This window comes from Megalobrama amblycephala, linkage group LG4 (genome assembly GCF_018812025.1).
Source record: "Megalobrama amblycephala isolate DHTTF-2021 linkage group LG4, ASM1881202v1, whole genome shotgun sequence".
NCBI lineage: Eukaryota > Metazoa > Chordata > Actinopteri > Cypriniformes > Xenocyprididae > Megalobrama > Megalobrama amblycephala.
Genome location: NC_063047.1, coordinates 49712580 through 49734704, shown reverse-complemented (window position 1 = coordinate 49734704; position 22125 = coordinate 49712580). Strand labels below are relative to the sequence as shown.

At 36.8% G+C, this 22125-nt stretch overlaps 1 protein-coding gene across 3 annotated transcripts in view; it reads left to right on the top strand.

Annotated features, from left to right (window-relative positions):
• The window catches only part of ephb4a (eph receptor B4a), a 51072-nt gene that overhangs the window by 11215 nt on the left and 17732 nt on the right, over positions 1-22125 (top strand). For 2 of the 3 annotated variants that reach the window (XM_048189778.1, XM_048189777.1), the window contains exons 2-4: positions 14228-14298; positions 14423-14704; positions 16987-17377. In XM_048189778.1, the coding sequence (XP_048045735.1) occupies positions 14228-14298; positions 14423-14704; positions 16987-17377 (744 nt within the window). Of the gene's footprint in view, positions 1-2304; positions 2368-14227; positions 14299-14422; positions 14705-16986; positions 17378-22125 lie in introns of those variants that run through there. The other variant, XM_048189779.1, reaches the window with a different exon arrangement.

Sequence of the window (22125 nt, the reverse complement as noted above, 5' to 3'; positions counted from 1 at the left end):
TAAATGTAGATGGTTATACAGATGCTTTTTGCCAACAGATGCTGTGCACAGTAAATATATGCTACAGTAATAGTATGAGTAGTTGGTATGATGATATATTTTTGGACATGGGCGCTGTTTTGAATAAGAAAAACATTTAAGGTCCAAAACATACTTTATTTAGGTTTGTACACTAAATGCTGGGTTAAAAACAACCCGAGTTGTTGTACACCAGTATTAAAGTCATTACACTGGTTACCTGTTAGTTTTCGTATTGATTTAAAAAATCTTTTAATAGTTTATAAGGTATTGCACGGACTTGCTCCAGACTAACTTTCAAATATGATTACAGTATATGAACCGAGAAGGACTCTTAGATCTTCTGATTCTTTTCTTCTAAAGGTACCTCATAGTAGAACTAAAAAATTTGGTGATGCTGCTTTTAGCTGTTATGCTCCTCACCTCTGGAACAACCTTCCAGAGAACATAAGATGTGCTGGAAACATTAATAGCTTTAAGTCTAAATTAAAAACGTATCTTTTTAGTCTGGCCTCCCTGTAAAATCTTATAAAACCTTTTTATATTTTGTGTTTTGCTTTGTTTTTCATTTTTCATATTTTGATTTTTATACATTTTATTCTCCTTATGTATCTTAATGGGTCTATTTTACTTTTTAATTGTTCTTTTTAATTTTATTAATTGCTATATCCTTGTCCTTATCCTTGCATTCCTTGTCAAGCACCTTGAATTGCATTAATTTGTGTAGAAAAGTGCTATATAAATAAAATTTGCTTGCAAGTTGGGTTGAAAATGAACAAACCCAGCAATTGGGTTGTTTTGGGTTAAATGTTCGCCCAACCTGCTGGGCAGTTTTATTTAACTCAACTATTGTTTAAAAATGAAAATGAACCCAAAATATGTTGGAAATTAAAAATCAGACACATAATTATTAGAGGCAACAATAATAATCAAAAGGTGAACATTTATTAATAAGCATTTTAATAAATGTTTATTAAGTATTATTTATTATACTTTTAATATAACATATTAATAAATGCTCATTTCCAACATATTTTGGATTCGTTTTAAGCAAGCAATACAGTATTTTTTTTAAACAATAGTTGAATTAAATAAAACTACCCAGCAGGTTGGGCAAACATTTAACCCAAACACTGGGTTAAAACAACCCAATTGCTGTGTTTGTCCATTTTTAACCCAAAATTAGGGTTGTTTTAACCCAGCATTTTTTAGAGTGTAGCTGCTCAAGCTTAATTTCAAGCATCTTCCTTCTGAATGAAATTCTCAGTGCAGTGCAAGTACACACAGCATTCTTTGTGTTGCCACAAGAGATTCTTCTTCAACGGCTTTCAGTTTTCTCTTTCAGATCATACACTAGCATTACAAACACGTATATAGTGCTGCAGGAATGATGTATTTCTGTAAGACAAAACTCGAGCTAGAATTTTAGCAGTTCCGGGCGGTTCCATCGTCCTGACATCAATGGGTTTTTAAAATGGGTTTTTGGTTAAATGCCTGAAATAAAGTCGGAACACCGCTGAGGTAAATGCGCTCGTTGTGTGTGCGTAGCCTAAATATGATGGTATTTTGGCCAGCTGGGAACTCGTGAAGAGCTTATAAAATGTGTGAAGGAGTCAAAACAGCGGCGTCACGCACATAAACAATCTGCTGCGTGGAGACGCGCGTCTGATGCCTGTGATGGCCAAACTCACCACTATGACGAGAAAAACCGATATGCATGAGGATTCTGTCATTTTTAGGGTCTCATCTTCCTGTTTTTGGTTCGTTTACATGTCTTTGGTCCGTGCTGCGTTCATATATCATTCTAATCACACCAGAGTTCATTTGAAAGTGGACCGAGACCCATCTTTTCAGCAGTCTCAGTCCGCTTGTTTGGTGCGCACCAGGGTTCGGATAGCAGCGTTCGCATATGTTTAAATGAACCGCACTAACCGAGCAATCGCACCGGGGTTCGTTTTAATCGAACCAACCATGACAAGTGTGAACGCACCCTTACTCAACCTCAAGTTGTTCCAAACCAACCATGACAAGTGTGAACGCACCCTTACTCACCCTCAAGTTGTTCCAAACAAGTAAGGGTGCGTTCACACTTGTCATGGTTGGTTTGATTGATAATGTTGGTAACTAGACAGTTGACGGTAGCCATTGAGTATTATTTTTCTTAGTGATCGACCGATATATCTGTTTACCGATATTTTTCCCGATATTTAAGCATTTTTCCATAATCGGGTATCGGTTTTGTAATATCGGATTCGCCGATTTACGGCGCCATCTTGTGGCCGTTTTGAGATTTCCGCCATTGCAGCCCGGGCGTCTGAGGAGATCAGTCAACAACAACTCAGTGCACAGGTAAAGTATATGTTCTACTTGGTTTGCTTTAATTAATCAACTTTATTTAACATAACAGACATGCACAAATGAGATCTGAGACATAAATTCCTGATATAGTTAATTTATGCAGCTTGTTTCTAAACAATTGAGACGAACTCATTGAGTCACGTAGTGTAATTCGTCATGTCCTGCCCCAATAAAGACGTAACTTTACATGAATTAAATAAAACAGACATGAATGAGTGCATGTTGAAAATAAAAGCGCTGAATTTAATTCTCTATCTGTTGTATTTGCTCACCATTAGTCTAGAAGAAAAAGTTCGTTCATATTGCTTAGCAACTGACGGATGATCAGGAGGCTTAAGCACGGCCACTGAATGAAACTTTTGACAAGATTATCTTGTTTAAACACCCTAGATTATATTATCATTTACTACATAACAATTATTTCGCTAATACACATATAAATATAGCCTACCGCTTTGTGGAAATTAATTATTTATTATCTCCATGCGCGATCGCGGTTGATTAAGTTATAGTCAAACAGCACTTTGTCAGTTGGCATCCACCAATATGTTATAATCATTTTTGTGCTTTATTTTTTTACCTCAAAGCTTTTATTTTAAAACAAAGACACTTAGTAACAGTGCACTTTAATTTTTTGCACTCAGACCCCTCTATTTATAAAGGTTTTTTTTTTTGTATGCAAGGAGGGAGTGATTGTTAAATAAAATGGTTTGTTCAGCTCATTTGTGTTGTAATAATTGTCAAAAACAGAAGTATAACAGTAAATAAATATCAGTTCTGCATATCGGTTATCAGGTACATAAACATGCAAATAATCGGTATCGGTATCGGTTATAAAAAAAATCAATATCGGTCGATCACTAATTTTTCTCCATACTATCGAAATCGGTGGCTACCTTCAACTGTCTGGTTACCAACGTTCTTCAAAGTATCTTCTTCTGTGTTCAGCAGAAGAAAGAAACTCATGCATGTTGCATGAACAATATGTGGGTGAGTAAATGATGACAGAATGTTCATTTTTTAGTGGACTATCCCTTTATTGGTGGTGATGTCATGTGACCGTGGTTTACTTTGTTCATAGCCTACATTTAGCTTTTGACTTCTGGCGATTGTATTTAGGCTTCAAAATTCCTAAAAGATGTGTGAATTTATGAAGATTATCATGATGAACAAAACATGTAAGAATCCTAAACTTTTGTTGGTCACAGATTTTAATCTAAAAGCCAAAGGAAAAATCCTGTTGGGTTTTTCTCAAGGGAACCGCAGGGTGATGCCAACTTCCGGGTCGGCTTAAAAAATAAACGTCACTGCTGCGCTGTATTGCCCCATATGTACTGAAGTTTGCCACTGCCACAGTAACGCAATAACTCGAGTTAAATATGAACAAAGAGGACGTACACTTTCAATGAGAAAACATAGAGTATGTTTCAGGCTTTACAATTTTTTTTTTGTGTGTGTCAAAAGGCAAACAATTTCTCTCTCTCTCCCCTCCTCTCTTTGTCATTTTCTCCCAACAGCAATACAAGTGCAAACACTGTCTAGTGTGTGTTTGCTCATAGGCCGACTGCTAGGAAACGAATCCACATTCAAAGATGCGTCAGCCCAGATGAAGTATGTAAACGAGTTGAGACGAGAGAAGTATTGTTCATTTGTTTAGCGTGGACTTAGGAGCGGTCCTCTTTTCTTTCACATGTCCCTGTCCAACAACAGAAGCAAATCATTTCTCATGGTGGTCTCAGAGACAAAGCCTTGTTTTCATAAGAGAGCTTGAGAGTTGGATTGTGTCTGTGCAAGTTGCAGATGTTTCATCACTTTCATTGAGTTAAGCAGCTCGGCTTATCTGCTTATGTAGTGAAAGATTATATTTTAGTGCGTTTTTTTCTTTTTCTTTTTTTTCAAATGCTCACAGGTGAATAGCTCAGTAGCCAATTAAAATATTAAAGATACTGGAACTCTTTCTTAGGGGTGTAGAAGCTAATAATCAGATCATGAATCATACCTGGATAATTGATGATTACTGAAGTTGACTTGTGAGATTATATTGACTATTAGTCTTCGATGAATCATCGCATGTTGTTTTTTTAGCATGCTAAAACTGTATTTTAATGTTACTCAGTATTACAATTAAAGTTAATATTTTTCAAATGTACTAAATGATAGAAATGATAGAAAAGACATGACATTTAAAGTTTTAGTTTACCATGAATGCTTGTCAGTACATTCAGCAGGACACTTGAACCATATTTCAAAGACAATAGAAGTAAATATGAAATGACTTAAGATGTCCTACTTTTGTAGGTCAAAAAACACTAGTCCGGGTAATTGCATTTAATATAAATTTAAACCGTAATAAATTTTCATTTAATTGCATTTAACAATTAAGTATATTATTTATGTATTAAGTATTCTTTTAGTATGCTAAAGTGTACTTCTTTTTCACAAAGGTATTTCTGTTATCTGACGTATGTCTGAGTGTGCAAAACTGTATGGCAGGACTTGATTTTATTAATCATTGAAATGTGAAAAACGGATGTTACCAGGAATGCAGTGATATGACAATTTCGGCTGATACCGATAACCGATTATTCTTTATATTTGAAAAACGATAACCGATATATTGGCCAGTAAATCAAAATCCGATATAATTTTTGAAAGCCTGATTACAAAAACATTAAAAGCCATGTCCTAAGCATGTAATTATAATATTCTCATTATAATTTTATGTAGCCTATACGACAGACTGCACATGTTGAACTTTTTGAAGTGATTTCAATCATTTTTCAAGCAATTCAAAACCATCAAGGTGAAAGTGTCTCAGCTGAAGGAAATAATCCATTATTTATCGGCTTTAATTTATCGGGCAAATTTTCTTATCGTGCCGATACCGATAACATTAAAAATGAACATATATCGGTCGATACCTATATGGTGGCCGATATATCATGCATCCCTGGATGTTACGTATGAAATAAGCCTGGTGGTCTCAAAATAAGAGGGCTTTGATTATGTTAGCCGGAAAGCAAAGTCCTTTGAGAGGCTGAACAAGTTTTCGCACTTGATGAAAGATTACAAGGACGAACTTTTGTTTTCTTTGGAATAATGTGAACTGATGAATTGTTCACAATAAGTTGAGGAATGTTTACTGAGAAAGTAAATACCATTTTGATCTCCTGTTGACTTTAACACGACTAATCTTTTAGACAGCAATTTTGCAAATGTGTAGTTTTGTACATCCCTGGCAGAGGCATCTGTAGTCCAGGTGTGCTTCAGTAATAAACGATTAGACACACAAACATGCTGTCACGCTACAGTACTCATATTAAATGCTCATCTCTCTTCACTATCTGTTCATCTCCATCCATCTCTTCCTAATCCCTGTTTTCCCTTTCATCTCCCCTCTGCCACTCTTTCTCCTTGGCCTCTTTTTTTTTCACTCCCTTTTCATTTTGCATCCCTCCCCCTCCTCTCTCCCTCTCTCTCTCTCACTCTCTCTTTCAGTAATTGGCACTGTCTCTTTTCCTTAATTAAAGTGAAAGACTAATTGTAGCCCGGTGCTGGTCTTCTGTCATTTACCTTTGAGAGAAAGTGAGGATGTGTCTATAATTAAAGAGGTTTGGAGTGCAGACAGGAAACACTCAAGGCATGATATCCAGCTCAAGGTCACGTACCACAGTGGTTTTTACAATCAGAAAAAACTGTAAATTTCTCTAGGATAGCTAGGAGATCAAGTAGAGAGCAAATGGAGACTTTTACATAAGTCTTGGGAGAAAAAAAATCCTAGTAATCTCACAAGTAACTTCATCTCAATCAAAAACCGCAATTTAATTACCACTTTCAAGGCCCAGAAAGGTAGTAAAGACATTGTTAAAATAGTCCACGTGACCGCAGTGGTTCAACCTTAATGTTATGAAGAGAAATAAAAATAATTACTTTATTCAACTATTTCTCCTCTTCCTTGTCATTCTCCTATGCAGTTGACTTTTGTTTTTGCGCACAAAAAGTATTCTCGTCACTTCATAACATTAAATCGAAGGTCTTAGGGGTGTAGAACGACATGAGGGTGAGTAATTAATTACATAATTTTCATTTTTGTGTGAACTAAACCTTTAATGAGCTTCTTCTCTTATTTTATGTCAGCAGCTCTATACTTCTACTGTATATCAACAATTGTTGATTGGGCTACTTAAAATATTTTGAGAGCTCCATTAAAGGATTAGTTCACTTTAGAAGTCAGATTTCATGATAATTTACTCACTCCCATGTCATCCAAGATGTTCATGTCTTTCTTTCTTCAGTTGAAAAGAAACTAAGGTTTTTGAGGAAAACATTCCAGGATTTTTCTCCATATAGTGGACTTCACTGGGGTTCAACGGGTTGAAGGTCCAAATCAGTTTCAGTGCAGCTTCAAAGAGCTCTACAAGATCCCAGACGAGGAATAAGGGTCTTATCTAGAGAAACAATCGCCATTTTCTAAAAATCACTTTGGAAAGGTCACGTGTGATGTACCAAGCAAGTGTTTACAAAGCGAACTTGCAAAGATTAAATCAAACACCCTTTACAAAAAAAAAGGTAAAACAGCAATGTCGGACGAATTTAAAGTTGGAGGAGAAAATGAGAAAATTAGTTTTTTTTTTTTTTTTTTTTGCAATTTGGACCTTCATCCCGTTGGTAACTACTGAAGTCCACTATATTGAGAAAAATCCTGGAATGTTTTCCTTAAAACCTTAATTTCTTTTCGACTTAAAAACGAAAGACATGAACATCTTGGAGGACATGGGGGTGAGGAAATTCAGGACATTTTAATTCTGAAGTGAGCTAATCCTTTAAGTCTCCTGAGCGGTGAAAAGCCACCTCTGAGCAATACAGTTTCCGTGGGATAGTGTTTTCTAGACACGCACTCATACAGGAAACGGTCATAAACTAGACAGAAACGTGAAGCAGACAAACACTCATACTTACCTGCAGAGGTGAGAAACAAATGAGACTCACATACACGCGTTTTAACACGCCATCACGCTCAGACACAAAACCGGAGTCCTGTTTGCCTTTACTCATATAATCAAAGTCAGGATATATAAGCTTATTCAAACACACGCAGTACTGTTCAAAGAATTTGTGTGTGTGTATTTGAAAGAAATGAATACTTTTATTCAACATGAATGCATTAAATTTATCAAAAGTGACAGTAAAGACATTTATAATGTTACAAAAGATTTCTATTTCAAATAAATTCTGTTCTTTTGAACTTTCTATTTGTCAAAGAATCCTGAAGACAAATGTATCACAGTTTCCACAAAAATATTAAACTGTTTTGAACATTGATAATAATCAGAAATCTTTCTGGAGCATCAAATCATCATATACGAATGATTTCTGAAGGATCATGTGACACTGAAGACTGGAGTAATGATGCTGAAAATTCAGCTTTGATCACAGGAATAAATTGCATTATTCAAATAGAGAACAGTGAGACCTATTTCAAACACATGTAAAAATCTTTTGTATAGTAGTATAACAGGTTCCCTGTTATTTCCTGACATTAAATTGCTCAGAGGTTGCTCTTTCAGAGCTCAGGAGAGATTATAGAGTTTCTCACATCTTTCTATTAAAGTTCTTTAGTGGAAATAAGAGACATTTGTTGGATTGTTTGGATAACATATCTTAGATAACTTGATGACAAATGTTCATATGGAAATGGAGGGGTTTTTGACAGCAGACCTTGGCATGTTTGCAAATTTGAGACCTTAAAATGTCTGAAACTCTGAGACTATTGGGGTCTTTTCCCCAGAAATTGACTTTAAATTACCATTAGCTCTCCATTTAATCTCATTGGAGACACAATTGAGATCTAAAAGTGAATTTGCAGCAGGTTTATCACTAAAGCACATTAAGGTGGGATTGAGTGTAAGAGCCGCGCGGTACGGTGTGTCTAAACGGGACCGCTGCATTAAACGGGTCTAAAAAACAAGCTCGGACAGAAATCGCCCACCGGGAGCTTAATCCATCAGAACAGCAGCCAGTACTGATGATATCAGGCCAAAGACTCACTGACAGATGTGCAGGTGTGTGTGTGTGTATGTGTGTGTCAGGTGAATGATAATCCTGGTGTCAACTTTGGAGTCTCGCTGTGTCTAACCTATTTTTTTGAGGCGAGCCATAAGGAGAAACACACGCACGCGTACACTTTTTCCTGCCCCATTATAAGTAATGATAGAGTAGACAGCAGGATATAGACCACTGTAATTACATACAGGCACTCACACACAGCGAAACAGACCGTAATCTATCACATCACAGTCCTCAGTAACCTGGTGTTCATACACACAAACTTCATGGATGAATGTCTAGGTCATATTTCACACCAACAAGAAAAGAAGAAAGTGCCCCTATTATGCTATTTTAAAGGCTCCTAATTTAGTTTTGCAGGTCTCCTACATGCATCCAAGGTCAAAAAACACTTTATTTTTCTCATAATATACAATGAAGCATCAGCTCTTTTCTCAGCGTCTGAAACGCTTCGATCAAGGATTCGGTCTCTCTAAACCCCGCCTTTCTGAGAGCCTGCTCTGCTGTGATTGGTCAGATGGCCCAGTCTGTTGTGATTACCACACCCATTACCATATTTGAATTTCAGCTACAGTGTTTGAGGGCGTGGCAAAGTAGATGTTGTTAGCAGGCAGCCAATCAAAACCATAGATGGACATTATGTAAATCTATTACAAACCTACAAAAAGCATAATATGGGCACTTTAAGAAAATGAATACTATTCATTAAGATTAGTATATCTTTTTTGATTTGTGGGGTGAAATATAACCTGGGGATGTTGTTGGACAGGTTTCATGAGATTCACCTGTGTGTGTGTGTGTGTGTGTGTGTGTGCATTTTAATGTAGATGAGCCTGTAATTTGTTTTTCCTCTGAACTCGGAGCAAAACTCACAGTGGGAAATCACCGTCAGATATATCTGTCCTGTCTCATCCCTCTCTCTCTCTCTCTCTCTTGCTCTTTTTTGCCCTCTTTTCCAAAAGCTCCTGCCCTGTGTCCTCCCTCGCCCGGCACTCTTCTCCTCTCATCCCTCTTTCATCCTCCCCTCCGGCCTCCCGGGCGTCGCTCGCTTTGATTCTCAGAGCTGGACGGCGGTTATCAGCCGTCCGCAGCCTCTCGACATCAGAGGGAGAGAGACGGGCGGGAGAAGGATAGAGGGAAGCGCGGAGAGATAAAGAGTGTGACGGAGACATATGGAGTTATTGAGAGGAGAAATGAAAACGGACGGATGGCAAGAAAGGAATGTGAAATCCGAAAGCGGGAAAAGCAAAAGTGATGGGGAAAATAATGAAAGCGAGAGGGAGAAGTGTCTGGAAGATGGATGGCGTTAGGGAGGAGTGTGTAGGTGTCACTGAGTGAGAGACGGAGCACATGTCAGTGTTCTCCCTCAGGCCATACAGGCTTAAATATCAGTTTTTGAGTTTGATTTTTAATATTGATGCGATGCTAAGGGTGAAAACCAACAACAGGAAGCTTCCAGTCCCTAAGACAAGTTCCGACCCAGATACATACAGATCGAGGCACATCAGGTGTTTGGAGGGATTCTGCTAGTATACTACTCATACTTGTTGTGCTGTAAATATTCTGTGCAGCATGCTAATTTTCTGTACACACAAAATACTCGCAATATACAACCAGAGCCAGTGTTATTTTACAAAAAAATAAATGCTGTGTTAAAATCAACCCAAGTTGGATTGAAAATAGACAAAACCAGCGATTGAGTTGTTTTGACCCAGTGGTTGGGTTAAATGTTTGCCCATCCTGCTGGATAGTTTTATATAAGTCAGCTATTGTTTAAAATATATTGAACGCAATATATGTTGGAAATTAGCATTTATTAATAAGTTTAATGCATATTAATTAAACAGTAAACATTTATTAAATTGCTTATTAATAAATGTTCACCTTTTGATTATTATTGTTGCCTCTAGTAATTATGTGTCTGATTTTTAATTCCCAACCTTTTTTAAGCCAGCCATATAGTAATTTTTAAACAATAGTTGAGTTAAATAAAACTACCCAGTGGATTGAGCGAACATTAAACCCAACTGCTGGAAACTTGGATTGTTTTTAATCCAGCATTTTGTTAGAGTGTAGTATCATTGATTTTGAATTAAATTTTATTTTTATATTTTCTGTTTTCATTTTAATTTTAGTTGAATTTTCATTCATTTTGTTGTTTTTGACATTTTTATATATTTATGAAATTTTTCTATATAGTTTTAGTTTTTGGTTTATTTATTTTGAGTTTTTTTAGTACTTAAACTTAAACTAAAAGAAAATTACAGATATTGCCTTTGGCAATTAGATAAAATATATAATAAAAATAAGTTAAATAAGTGTTATTTATTTTTAGATTTTATTTCAGTTCATCTTTATTTTATTTCAAGTAAGGATTTTTTTTTTTTTTTTAAGTTTTAAATAATCCTGACCAGAGCACACTATTGAATATTGTCCCACAATGCAGCACACTCATATTTTCAGTGTGACAAATAAGACAGAAGCAATTTAACACAAAATTTTACAAAATATTTTTTAACATAAGTCCAGATTTAAAGGTGCCCTAGAATCAAAAATTGAATATATCTCGGCATAGTTGAATAACAAGAGTTCAGTACATGGAAATGACATACAGTGAGTCTCAAACTCCATTGTTTCCTCCTCGTGTAAATCTCATTTGTTTAAAAGACCTCCGAAGAACAGGCGAATCTCAACATAACACCGACTGTTACGTAACAGTTGGGATCATTAATATGTACGCCCCCAATATTTGCATATGCCAGCCCATGTTCAAGGCATTACACAAGGGCAGCCAGTATTAACGTCTGGATCTGTGCACAGCTGAATCATCAGACTAGGTAAACAAGCAAGAACAATAGCGAAAAATGGCAGATGGAGCAATAATAACTGACATGATCCATGATAACATGATATTTTTAGTGATATTTGTAAATTGTCTTTCTAAATTTTTCATTAGCATGTTGCTAATGTACTGTTAAATGTGGTTAAAGTTACCATCGGTTATTACTGTATTCACAGAGACAAGAGAGCCGTCGCTATTTTCATTTTTAAACACTTGCAGTCTGTATAATTCATAAACACAACTTCATTCTTTATAAATCTCTCCAACAGTGTGTAATGTTAGCTTTAGCCACGAAGCATAGCCTCAAACTCATTCAGAATCAAATGTAAACATCCAAATAAATACTATACTCACATGATCTGATGCAAGCATGCAGTATGCATGACGAACATCTTGTAAAGATCCATTTGAGGGTTATATTAGCTGTGTGAACTTTATAAATGCACTGTATTATAGTCGAGAGCTCGGGGGGCAGGGAGCACGCAGTTTAAAGGGGCCGCAGCCTGAATCGGTGCATAGTTAATGACGCCCCAAAATAGGCAGTTAAAAAAATTAATTAAAAAAAAATCTATGGGGTATTTTGAGCTGAAACTTCACAGACACATTCAGGGGACACCTTAGACTTATATTACATCTTGTAAAAACTGGTTCTAGGGCACCTTTAAATTCATCTATTGTCTAAATGCATCTCATTGAAATTACTGAATGATTCATCCATGCATACGTTTATTTTTGTTTTTATTTTTTTGGTTTTGACCTTGTGTTTTTAATCAAAATGCTATAAATTCTGAGTTCTTACTGGTGATGTTGCCAGACTTCTCCAATCATTTAGTCCTCTCAAACGGTTAGTTCACCCTAAAATGGAAATTCTTTCATTAATCACTCACCCTCATGTCATTCCAAACCCGTAAGACCTTTGTTCATCTTCAGAACACAAATGAAGATATTTTTCAGCATAGTGATGCCATGTAATGAAAGTGTAGCATACTAAAGTTTGACTGTTTAACAATATCTCAATAGTATATACTGCGCAGTATGTAATATCCATTCTGAACATATCCAGTGGTCACTCTGAGGCCATCTGGGCTTAAACATAATTTTTTCTTCTTTTTATTGATGCTTTTCTGAGGTCTAAACTAACAGGAAGCTTCCAGTCCCCAAGACAAGTCTCGACCCAGATACATACAGACAGAGACATATTGATTCAATCTCTGTATGCTAAACTCCAGCACTCATGGGGAAAGCGCATGCAAAAAAAAAAAAAAAAAAAGAGCAATAAAGGTGTTTTTCCTTAGAGACAAGAATAAGAAAGAAGTTTGAACAAATAGCAGTAGGAGACAGAGAGAGACCAGAAATTTATTCTGTGCTAGTATTTTTAGATCAAAGGATCTTTGTGATTGGAGCTGGTTTGAACCGTGTGGTGGCTTTGGGTGGTCACATGACCAGCGCAGCTCCCATAGCAAGAACCCCAGGGCCAGATACGTGCGCGGAAGCCTGGAGGGGGTGACTGAATGAATGCCTGATTAAAACCCATCACCACCATCAATAAGTAATGACCAACAGCCAGTTCAAGCAAAAACGCAATCAAGAGCAGAGACAGAGAGAGTGTGGAAATGGAAAGGAAGGATGTTCACTGGAAATTAAATGACCATCATTCACCGCTGGGTTGAAACTCTATATAGTGATTTTGTATTGTCACTGTATATGTGTGCGAGTGTAAAATTAGGCTGTGCTCTTGTTCCCATGTCCGTCCTTTTCCCTTGAGCTATGCGAGCTGGTGTGAGAGAAAATCATCCACAGTCTCTAGTTGTTTTTGCTAAAGCTTCTGTTGGCCATGATTCGATAACCAAACCATCTAACCTCAGGGAACTTCCCTTGTGCTCGGAGGAAAAATGTTATTGCTGAAAAAAACAGTGTAGATCTGCATGAATTTCAATTGGTTATGATGTTTGCTGCTTTTTGCTGGTGGACTAGTGTAGTTATGCTGTTCATCAGCAAAAACAAATACTCTGGTGAAGCTGGTTGATTAAAGGCTCGGGTATGTACTTCATTTTTGCGTGTTTTCGAACCTTTTGGCCTTCGATATAGTGGATTTTGTTTTCAAGCACTCAGGTCTCTCGCACAAACGCTGTTGTACGTGGAGGCGGCACGCGGACGGGGTACGCGGATGTCCGTGGACCCTCCCGATGATGAAAATTATGTCATGCGGATGGTACATGGACGTGGACGCCCGAAGTATAGGCTACTTTGGGCTAAAGGAAGTCTTTCTGGTTTAGCCACACTAGTTAAAAAGCATGATGTGGACTGTATGTAATAGCACAATACTGTTAAAATTATAGTCAATTGCTTTACATGTGCTTTAGTAGGTTAGTCAAAATAAGTGCACTTATTTTAAATCACGAAAAAAGAGCATTAGCTAAAACGAATTAAAATGTACTTTTAAAGTAAACATTTTAAATGCACTTTTTTAAAAACATACTTATGCATTGTCATGAAATTGTACTCTCTTTAAGTACACTTAAGTGGCCTTTAATATTATATTATCTGCAAGTACAGTTTTTTTAAAAACATACTTTAAGATTTAAAGTACATTACAAGTGCACATTCAATACAATTAAGTGCACTTCTTTTTTACAATATGTACAGAGAGAAAGAGTATAATTATAAAAAATAATATGGATAGCAGAACATCATTTGGGCTTTTGAAACTTCGCTGAGAAATATTTGAGTTCAAATCTCTGTATAGTTTGAAATATTGACTTAATGTGATGCACAATCACTGAGTTTACTGCAAGGCTGTCTTCATTTCTCTCTATTTAACAGATAAAGAGTACACTTCGAAGTACACTACAAGTGCACAATTCTGCACACTTTGAAGACTGTGATCTCATTTATGTGTTTATTTTTTAACTAACCCCTCTCCCTGTGTTGTGTGTTTGACAGAGGTCCTGATGAATACCAAGACCGCGACATCAGATCTGAAGTGGACGATATACTCTCGATCTAAACCTGAGGTGAGACCTGCAGCTCCAGCATTTCACCCTACACGTAGAGCAAATGCTCAGTGCAAACTGTATATTGTTACAACTGATCTCCACTGACCAATCAAGCCTTCCTGTCCCTCCTCTCTGTGCGCAGTGGGAAGAGGTCAGTGGCCTAGATGAGGAGAACAACAGCGTGAGGACCTATGAAATCTGCCAGACTGACGGCTCGAGCAGTCACTGGCTGCGCAGTAAGCTCATCGAGCGGCGAGGGGCGTCGCAGGTGTACGTGGAGCTGCTTTTCACCATTGTCGAATGTTCAGCACGGAACACACATCACCGGTCCTGCAAAGAGACCTTTAACCTTTACTACTACCAGACTGACACGGATGACGCGACGGCAACCCACCCCGCGTGGATGGAGAACCCCTATACCAAGGTGCTCACGTGCAGACAATCATTCACACACCCAATTATATGTAAAACTGCATAAATAGACAAGGAATTATTCGCATTACTGAAAGGATAATGTCATTGTTTACATATAAATTTTAGGCTTCTGAAAATGAAGTACACTTTAGCATATTTTTAAAAAGAGTGCTTATTTCAAAAATGATATACTTTAAAAAAGAAAATACTTAAGCGTGAACTTTTAATTGCATGTTAGATTTAAAAAATGTAGTATAGATTAAATCTATATTAAATGCAATTAAAGAATTTTAGAGTGCTTTTTTGACCCTATTAATTAGGACATCTAAGAATGTAATTTAATAATTACTTCTATTGTCTATACAATTAATTGTTTAAATCTCAAAAGTGTACTGACATGTGTACTGAAAAGCATTATAGTATAGTAAAATATAATTTTGTCATGTATTTATAATTACATTATATGAAGTTGCAATTTAGTACATTTAAAATATGTTAACTTTAAATGTAATATTGAATAACACTACAGTTAAAATTGTAATCACATACTTTACATGTGCTTTAGTATGTTAGTCAACACATCAAAATAAGTGTACTTCATTAAAGCACAACAAACAATTAAAACAATGATTTAAAATGTACTTTACAGTATAACTTTTATTTTGACATTATTATAAAAAAGTGCACTTTTTAAGTATACTTAAGGTGTTAAGAAAGTATACTTTAGGTACACTTAAGTGGCCTTTTATTTCAATAAAAAAGAGTTTGGTTCCAAAACGCAATAACTCCATTTTGATTATTTTGAGTAAAAAGGTATTTTCTTTACCAAAAAATTGGCAAGATGAAAACCCCTATTTTCTGTTTCAAACTTTCACATAGCATCTTTTGGATATAAAAACATTAAAAATTCAAATCTACATTTTGATTTTAAAAAGTTTATTATAAAAACGTATTATTTTTTTCCCAAAATGCAATAAATCCATGACACTTTTTTTTTTCAAAATGCAATTAATCCATCAATATAAAAGTTATTTTTCAAACTGAAAATACACAACAAAGTAAGTTGATTCACATATATGACAGAGTCTAAACTTTGCCAATATTTATCTTATATTCAGCCAATTTACTAAAAATACATTCAGCCGTCGCTCCAATGGTCATCTTGTTAATGTTATGAATTATTTGTCATTACGGATTAAAGAGTATCTGGCACCACCGCACGGTTAAATAAACACATTTGCCGAGTACATTGGTATTAAAAACGGCTTTTAAAAAAGCCTTTAATGTTTACAGTGTGTGGAATGGTGCGCTGTGATTGGTTGAGAGTGGATATATCGCGTTCTGCAGAGAAAGGACACTGGCGTTTGTCGCGTTCTGGGAAGAAAGGGAGAAAACATGACAGAATAACACGACGGATATCGCATTTTGCGCAAAATTAATAAATGACTTTTCAATATCGACCAGATACAATACTGATTTTGGTGGAAACTCAATTTTTTGAAAATGGCATTTATCGCGTTTTGGAACCAAACTCTTCATGTTAAGATTTGAAGTACACTACAAGTGCACACTGAATACATTTAAGTGCACTTAAAGTGCACATTATTTGGGTTTGGGGGACATTGATAAGAAATGTTTGAGTTCATACTGAGATCTCTGACTATCTTGGCAAATCTGTACATTTTGAAGCATTGATGAACTCTTTAAAAGTTAATGAAGGTCATCTGAATATATTATAGAGCAATGAGAAGTTGTTCTAAAGCACAAATTAATGACAGTTGAGTTAATGACTCAGTCACTCAGTTTATTGGGCAGGTGAAAGGCCGAATGGAGAGTGTGTGGTCACAGGGTCACAGGTGAAGGGCTGAAAGAGCAGAAAAGATGTGTGTGTGTGTGTGTGGGTGGGGTTAATGGTGCTAATGACTCTAATTAGCCACATACAGATTCACACATGGACAATCTCTTCTTGTTTGGCTGTGAAACAACTGTGGTGGTACCAGTGATGGTATGCCGCAGAATACTGTGAAATATTATTACAATTTAAAATAACTGTAAATAATGTCATTTATTCTGAATTTTCAGCATCATTACTCCAGTCTTCAGTGTCACATGATCCTTCAGAAATCATTCTAATATGATGATTTGCTGCTCAAAATCAGTGTTGAAAACAGTTGTGCTGCTTCATGTTTTTGTGGAATGACTCAGTCAAAAATTGAGATGTAAATGAAATCACATTTGTGATTTCTCTTCTATGAATCTCAACAGTCTTTTCTATATCTCTGTTTCCATTAGGTTGACACGGTGGCCGCAGACTTCCTGCTCCGTAAAGATGGAGACAAGAAGGTTAATGTGAAAACGCTGCGTCTGGGCCCATTGACCAAACGTGGATTCTACTTGGCGTTCCAGGCCCAGGGAGCGTGCATGGCCCTTCTGTCCGTGCGTGTCTTCTTTAAGAAGTGTCCGGCTCTCACGCGCTCACTATCCGTCTTCCCGGAGACAGTTCCTCGCTCGCTGGTGCAGGAGGCAGTGGGCCAGTGTGTGGCCAACGCAGCGCAGCCTGGACCAAATCCCAGACCGCCCAAGATGTTCTGTGGAGAAGATGGACAGTGGGTGGACCAGCCCACCACCACCTGCACTTGCCTGCCGGGCTTTGAGGCCAGCCATGGAGAGCTGGAGTGTAGAGGTGAGTGAGAGACAGCAGACTTCTCTGAAGCTAGTTTGAGCTCTACGTGACGACCAACATTTCAGTTAAACTAAACTACATTGAAAAATGTTTTGCTCAGCAGCCACCGTGGTTAGTGGTTTTTTTAAAGTTGCTAGCCACTCAGCATTTTCACCGGCCACAATTTTGACATCGATACCATGGATTAAAACTGCTATATAGATGTTTTTAATATTATCTCATAATTTGGCAGCAGGTATATTAGGCTGCTGTCACTTTAAGACCTGACGCATGGATCCATTATACTGTTACACATGTTTTCTTTCTCAACTGTTTACGTTCACTTAAAGGTGCCGAAGAACATGTTTTCAAAATATGTAATATAAGTCTAAGGTGTCCCCTGAATGTGTCTGTGAAGTTTCAGCTCAAAATACCCCATAGTTTTAAAAAAAAAAATTTTTTTAACTGCCTATCATTATAAATGCGCCGATTCAGGGTACGCGGCCCCTTTAAATCCCGTGCTCCACGCCCCAATTATTGAATTATACAGACTGCAATTGTTTAAAAAATTTAAATAAAGACAGTCTTTTCTCCGTGAATACAGTAAGAAACGATGGTAACTTTAACCACATTTTACAGTACATTAGCAACATGCTAACGAAACATTTAGAAAGACAATTTACAAACATCACTAAAAATAACATGATATCATGGATCATGTCAGTTATTATTGCTCCATCTGCCATTTTTCGCTGTTGTCCTTGCTTGCTTACCTAGTCTGTTGATTCAGCTGTGCACAGATCCAGACATTAATACTGGCTGCCCTTGTCTAATGCCTTGAACATGGGCTGGCATATGCAAATATTGGGGGCGTACATATTAATGATCCCGACTGTTACGTAACAGTCGGTGTTATGTTGAGATTCGCCTGTTCCTCGAAGGTCGTTTAAACAAATGAGATTTATATAAGAAGGAGGAACCAATGGAGTTTGAGACTCACTGTATGTCATTTCCATGTACTGAGCTCTAGTTATTCAACTATGTCGAGGTAAATTCAATTTTTGAATCTAGGGCACCTTTAAAACATCACTCGACTGGCATTTTGACATTATTTTGTGTGTATTTGACTGTTTAATCACAATAAGTAGCAAAAAGAACTCAGTTTAGACCTGAGAGGTGGCTTTATGTGTGCGCACTTTCGGTGTGAGCACAAAATCTGCAGGAATGAGTAAATTATGTGCAATACACGCAATCCCAAGCCAAAACTCAGTCCCTGTAACACCAACAATATTCATCCGGAGCAAATGAAACGAGTGAGTGAGGGGAGGAGGGTTTGTGTGTCTGTCGGAGAGACGAGAGAGAGAGAGAGAAAGCGCAGAAGGTTGGCGGGTGTTAATGTCAAGCCCTGCTTCCATCTATATACTAACTATCACAAATGTATGAAACTGAGAGAATGTGGAGCACAGAATATTTTGAACGCACACAAACACTTCTACTTGAAGAATAAGTGTTGAGGAAGTTTATATTGCCAACGGCTGCAGCTTCAGCACTGGATAGAGAGAGACGGTACAGGACAGATGGGACTGAATTAGACAAAGACTGTGACACTGAGAAGGAGAGAAAACAGTGACTGAACACAAGGCAGAGTGAGAGAGGTGAGATGAAGGTCTTGCCTTCAAACTAGAGAAAAGAGGCAGGAAGTGGAGAGATCAGGAAAGGATTACTGTGAATTTCATCAGTGTCCTACGGCTGGACACATTTTCATTCGCTATTACGTTACAGTGCTGTGCATCCCGGGTACGTTTACAGTTCTGCACGTGGCAGACACTTTTATCCAAAAGCGACTGCACAAGTTTCATGGCGAAATTGCAAAAGATTTCTTTCATCATAGGGTAAAAGTCTTAGTCTTTGATCGCTTAATATGACATGGCAGATTAATTGTCTTCCTGATAAATTTTATTTTAGTCTCCAATGTCTCCAAAATTTTGGGTCACAGTCTTGCAGTGTGATTGCACCTGCAGCTGCCATCTGTTAAAGAATGAATAAGACCACAGCAATATAGATGAGACATAACCTATGTTCAAAAGTTTGGGTTTGGTAAGATTTTTGGTAAGATGTTTTTGAAAGAAGTCTCTTCTGCTCACCAAGGCTGCATTTATTAGATCAAAAATACAGGAAAAACAGTAATATTGTGGAATATTATTTAAACCTCTGTTTTCTGTTTGAATATATTTCAAATGTCATTTATTCCTGTGATCAAAGCTGAATTTTCAGCATCATTACTGCAGTCTTCAGTGTCACATGATCCTTCAGAAATCATTCTAATATGATGATTTGAAATTGATTTTTGCATCTGTTTGTATATGTGTCTGTATATGTGTGTGTATATATATATATATATATATATATATATATATATATATATATATATATATATATATATATATATATACACACACACAATATTAGTGCTGTCAACATTTAATCGCGCTTAATAGCATCCAAAATAAAAGTTTGTGTTTTCATAATATATGCGTGTGTATTGTGTATATTTATTATGTATATAAATACACACATGCATGTATTTAAGAAATATTACATGTATATTATATATAAATATTTTATAAATAAATATAATATATTTTTGTTAAATATATAAATACAGACACATGCATGTATATATTTATATATAAAAATAAATATATACAGTACACACGATTAATCGTTTGGCAACACCGATATATACGTATTTGTGTGTGTGTAGATAGATAGATACATAGATAGATAGATATGTAAAAATGAAAATAGAAAATAGTCTGACTTCAGAAATGACAAGAGGGCTTTACACTCATAAAACTCATTTTTATTAAGTGCATGAACAAAACCACACTTCACATTTCTGCTTTTAGACCCTCAGGTGCGATTGCTCGATGAACTCAAATATAAGTTAGTTACTGCAAACATGATTTTCCTTCATTTTTACAAGGTTCAGCCATGATTTTCTGTGGTAATCGACAGCATATGTTGCATGCGTGTAGGTTTAGCTTAAGTTGACCGGGAAAAGGCTTTAACCAGGAAAATCATTTAAGAACATGACTGATCTTCTTTAATTCGAGTAATCGCCGTCTCTCCGCGGAGTGGATCAGTCCAAATCCTCCCCGTTTTCAAATATGACTTCAGCTCTTTAATGATGTTCTCTCGGTTGGGTGGGGTGCGTGTGCATGTGAAGAGCGGGCTGCTGAGTGTTAAAGGCCGTGCTTGTCTGTTAAACACTGCAGCTGTGCTTTCTGTGGGCGTGAACCCCTGGCGTTCACACACACACTCAATGACTTACTCAGCATTCATTCACTCTAACACACTACATCTGCTGTTCATCCCTTTCTTTCACACACCCACACACACAAAGGCAGCGCAAAGCCATAATAGTGGCGCCTGCGGGCAGGGATGTGTCCAGTACAAAGGCACTCTAATGACATGACCAATTGAGTATGGGCAGAGAGAAAAAGAGAAAGAAAGAAAAAGAGAATACTGCAGTTTATTGGGCAGGTGAAAGGCCGAATGGAGAGTGTGTGGTCACAGGGTCACAGGTGAAGGGCTGAAAGACCAGAAAAGATGTGTGTGTGTGTGTGTGTGTGGGTGGGGTTAATGGTGCTAATGACTCTAATTAGCCGCATACAGATTCACATATGGACAATCTCTTCTTGTTTGGCTGTGAAACAACTGTGGTGGTACCAGTGATGGTATGCCGCAGAATATTGTGAAATATTATTACAATTTAAAATAACTGTAAATAATGGCATTTATTCTGAATTTTCAGCATCATTACTCCAGTCTTCAGTGTCACATGATCCTTCAGAAATCATTCTAATATGATGATTTGCTGCTCAAAATCTATGTTGAAAACAGTTCATATTTTTGTGATTCTTCTTTTGAGTAGAAAGCTCGAAAGAATAGCATTTATTTGAAATAGAAACCTTTTGTAGTATTATAAACGTCTTTACTGTCACTTTTGATCAGTTTAGTGTTTCCTTGCTGAATAAAAGTATTAATTTCTTATATATATTACTGACCCCAAACTTTTGAACAGCAGTGTAATACAATCACTAATGTTCGATTAGTACATAAATGGGTGACCAAATTGGTTTCGGCCGATTAGCAGTTTTTATAACGCTTTACACCGTGTCCTAACCAGATTCCAAGATTCCAGCGTCAAACAATTTGTCTGTCCACAGCAGACACGATGCAACTTTCAGACGTGATAAAGTCAATCAAAAATCACAGCCAATCAGAAGAGCGTGTGGGCGGGCTTTAACATTATACCACTTTAACATTATAAAAAATACATACTGAGTTACTAAAATAATTTGTCATAGAATGCACTTGTCTGTTCACAATGAGTTGACAGTTCGAAGTTCTTGTTTCCTTTCATTTATTTTGAAGATCTGAGGTGAACTGTCTATTGTTGCTTTCAGTACGCTTTCAGCACATAAACAGCACATGACATTATCATTATCATACTTTGTGTTGTTGTTGCAGCCACGGCGTCAGAAATATAGTATTTCTATAAAAATCGGCGCATCGGGGCTAGTTAGGACGAAAACTCTGATTAACATTGTAAAGATAAATGTTTTCGCATGTCGCGGCATCGCATCGCGTCTTGTTAGGACACGGTATTATTAGGTGACGTAGTTACACGTGTTACATGTACTTACTATAGTAATAACAGTAAATTGTGCATAATTACAAGTAGCTAACACTAACCGTAACTC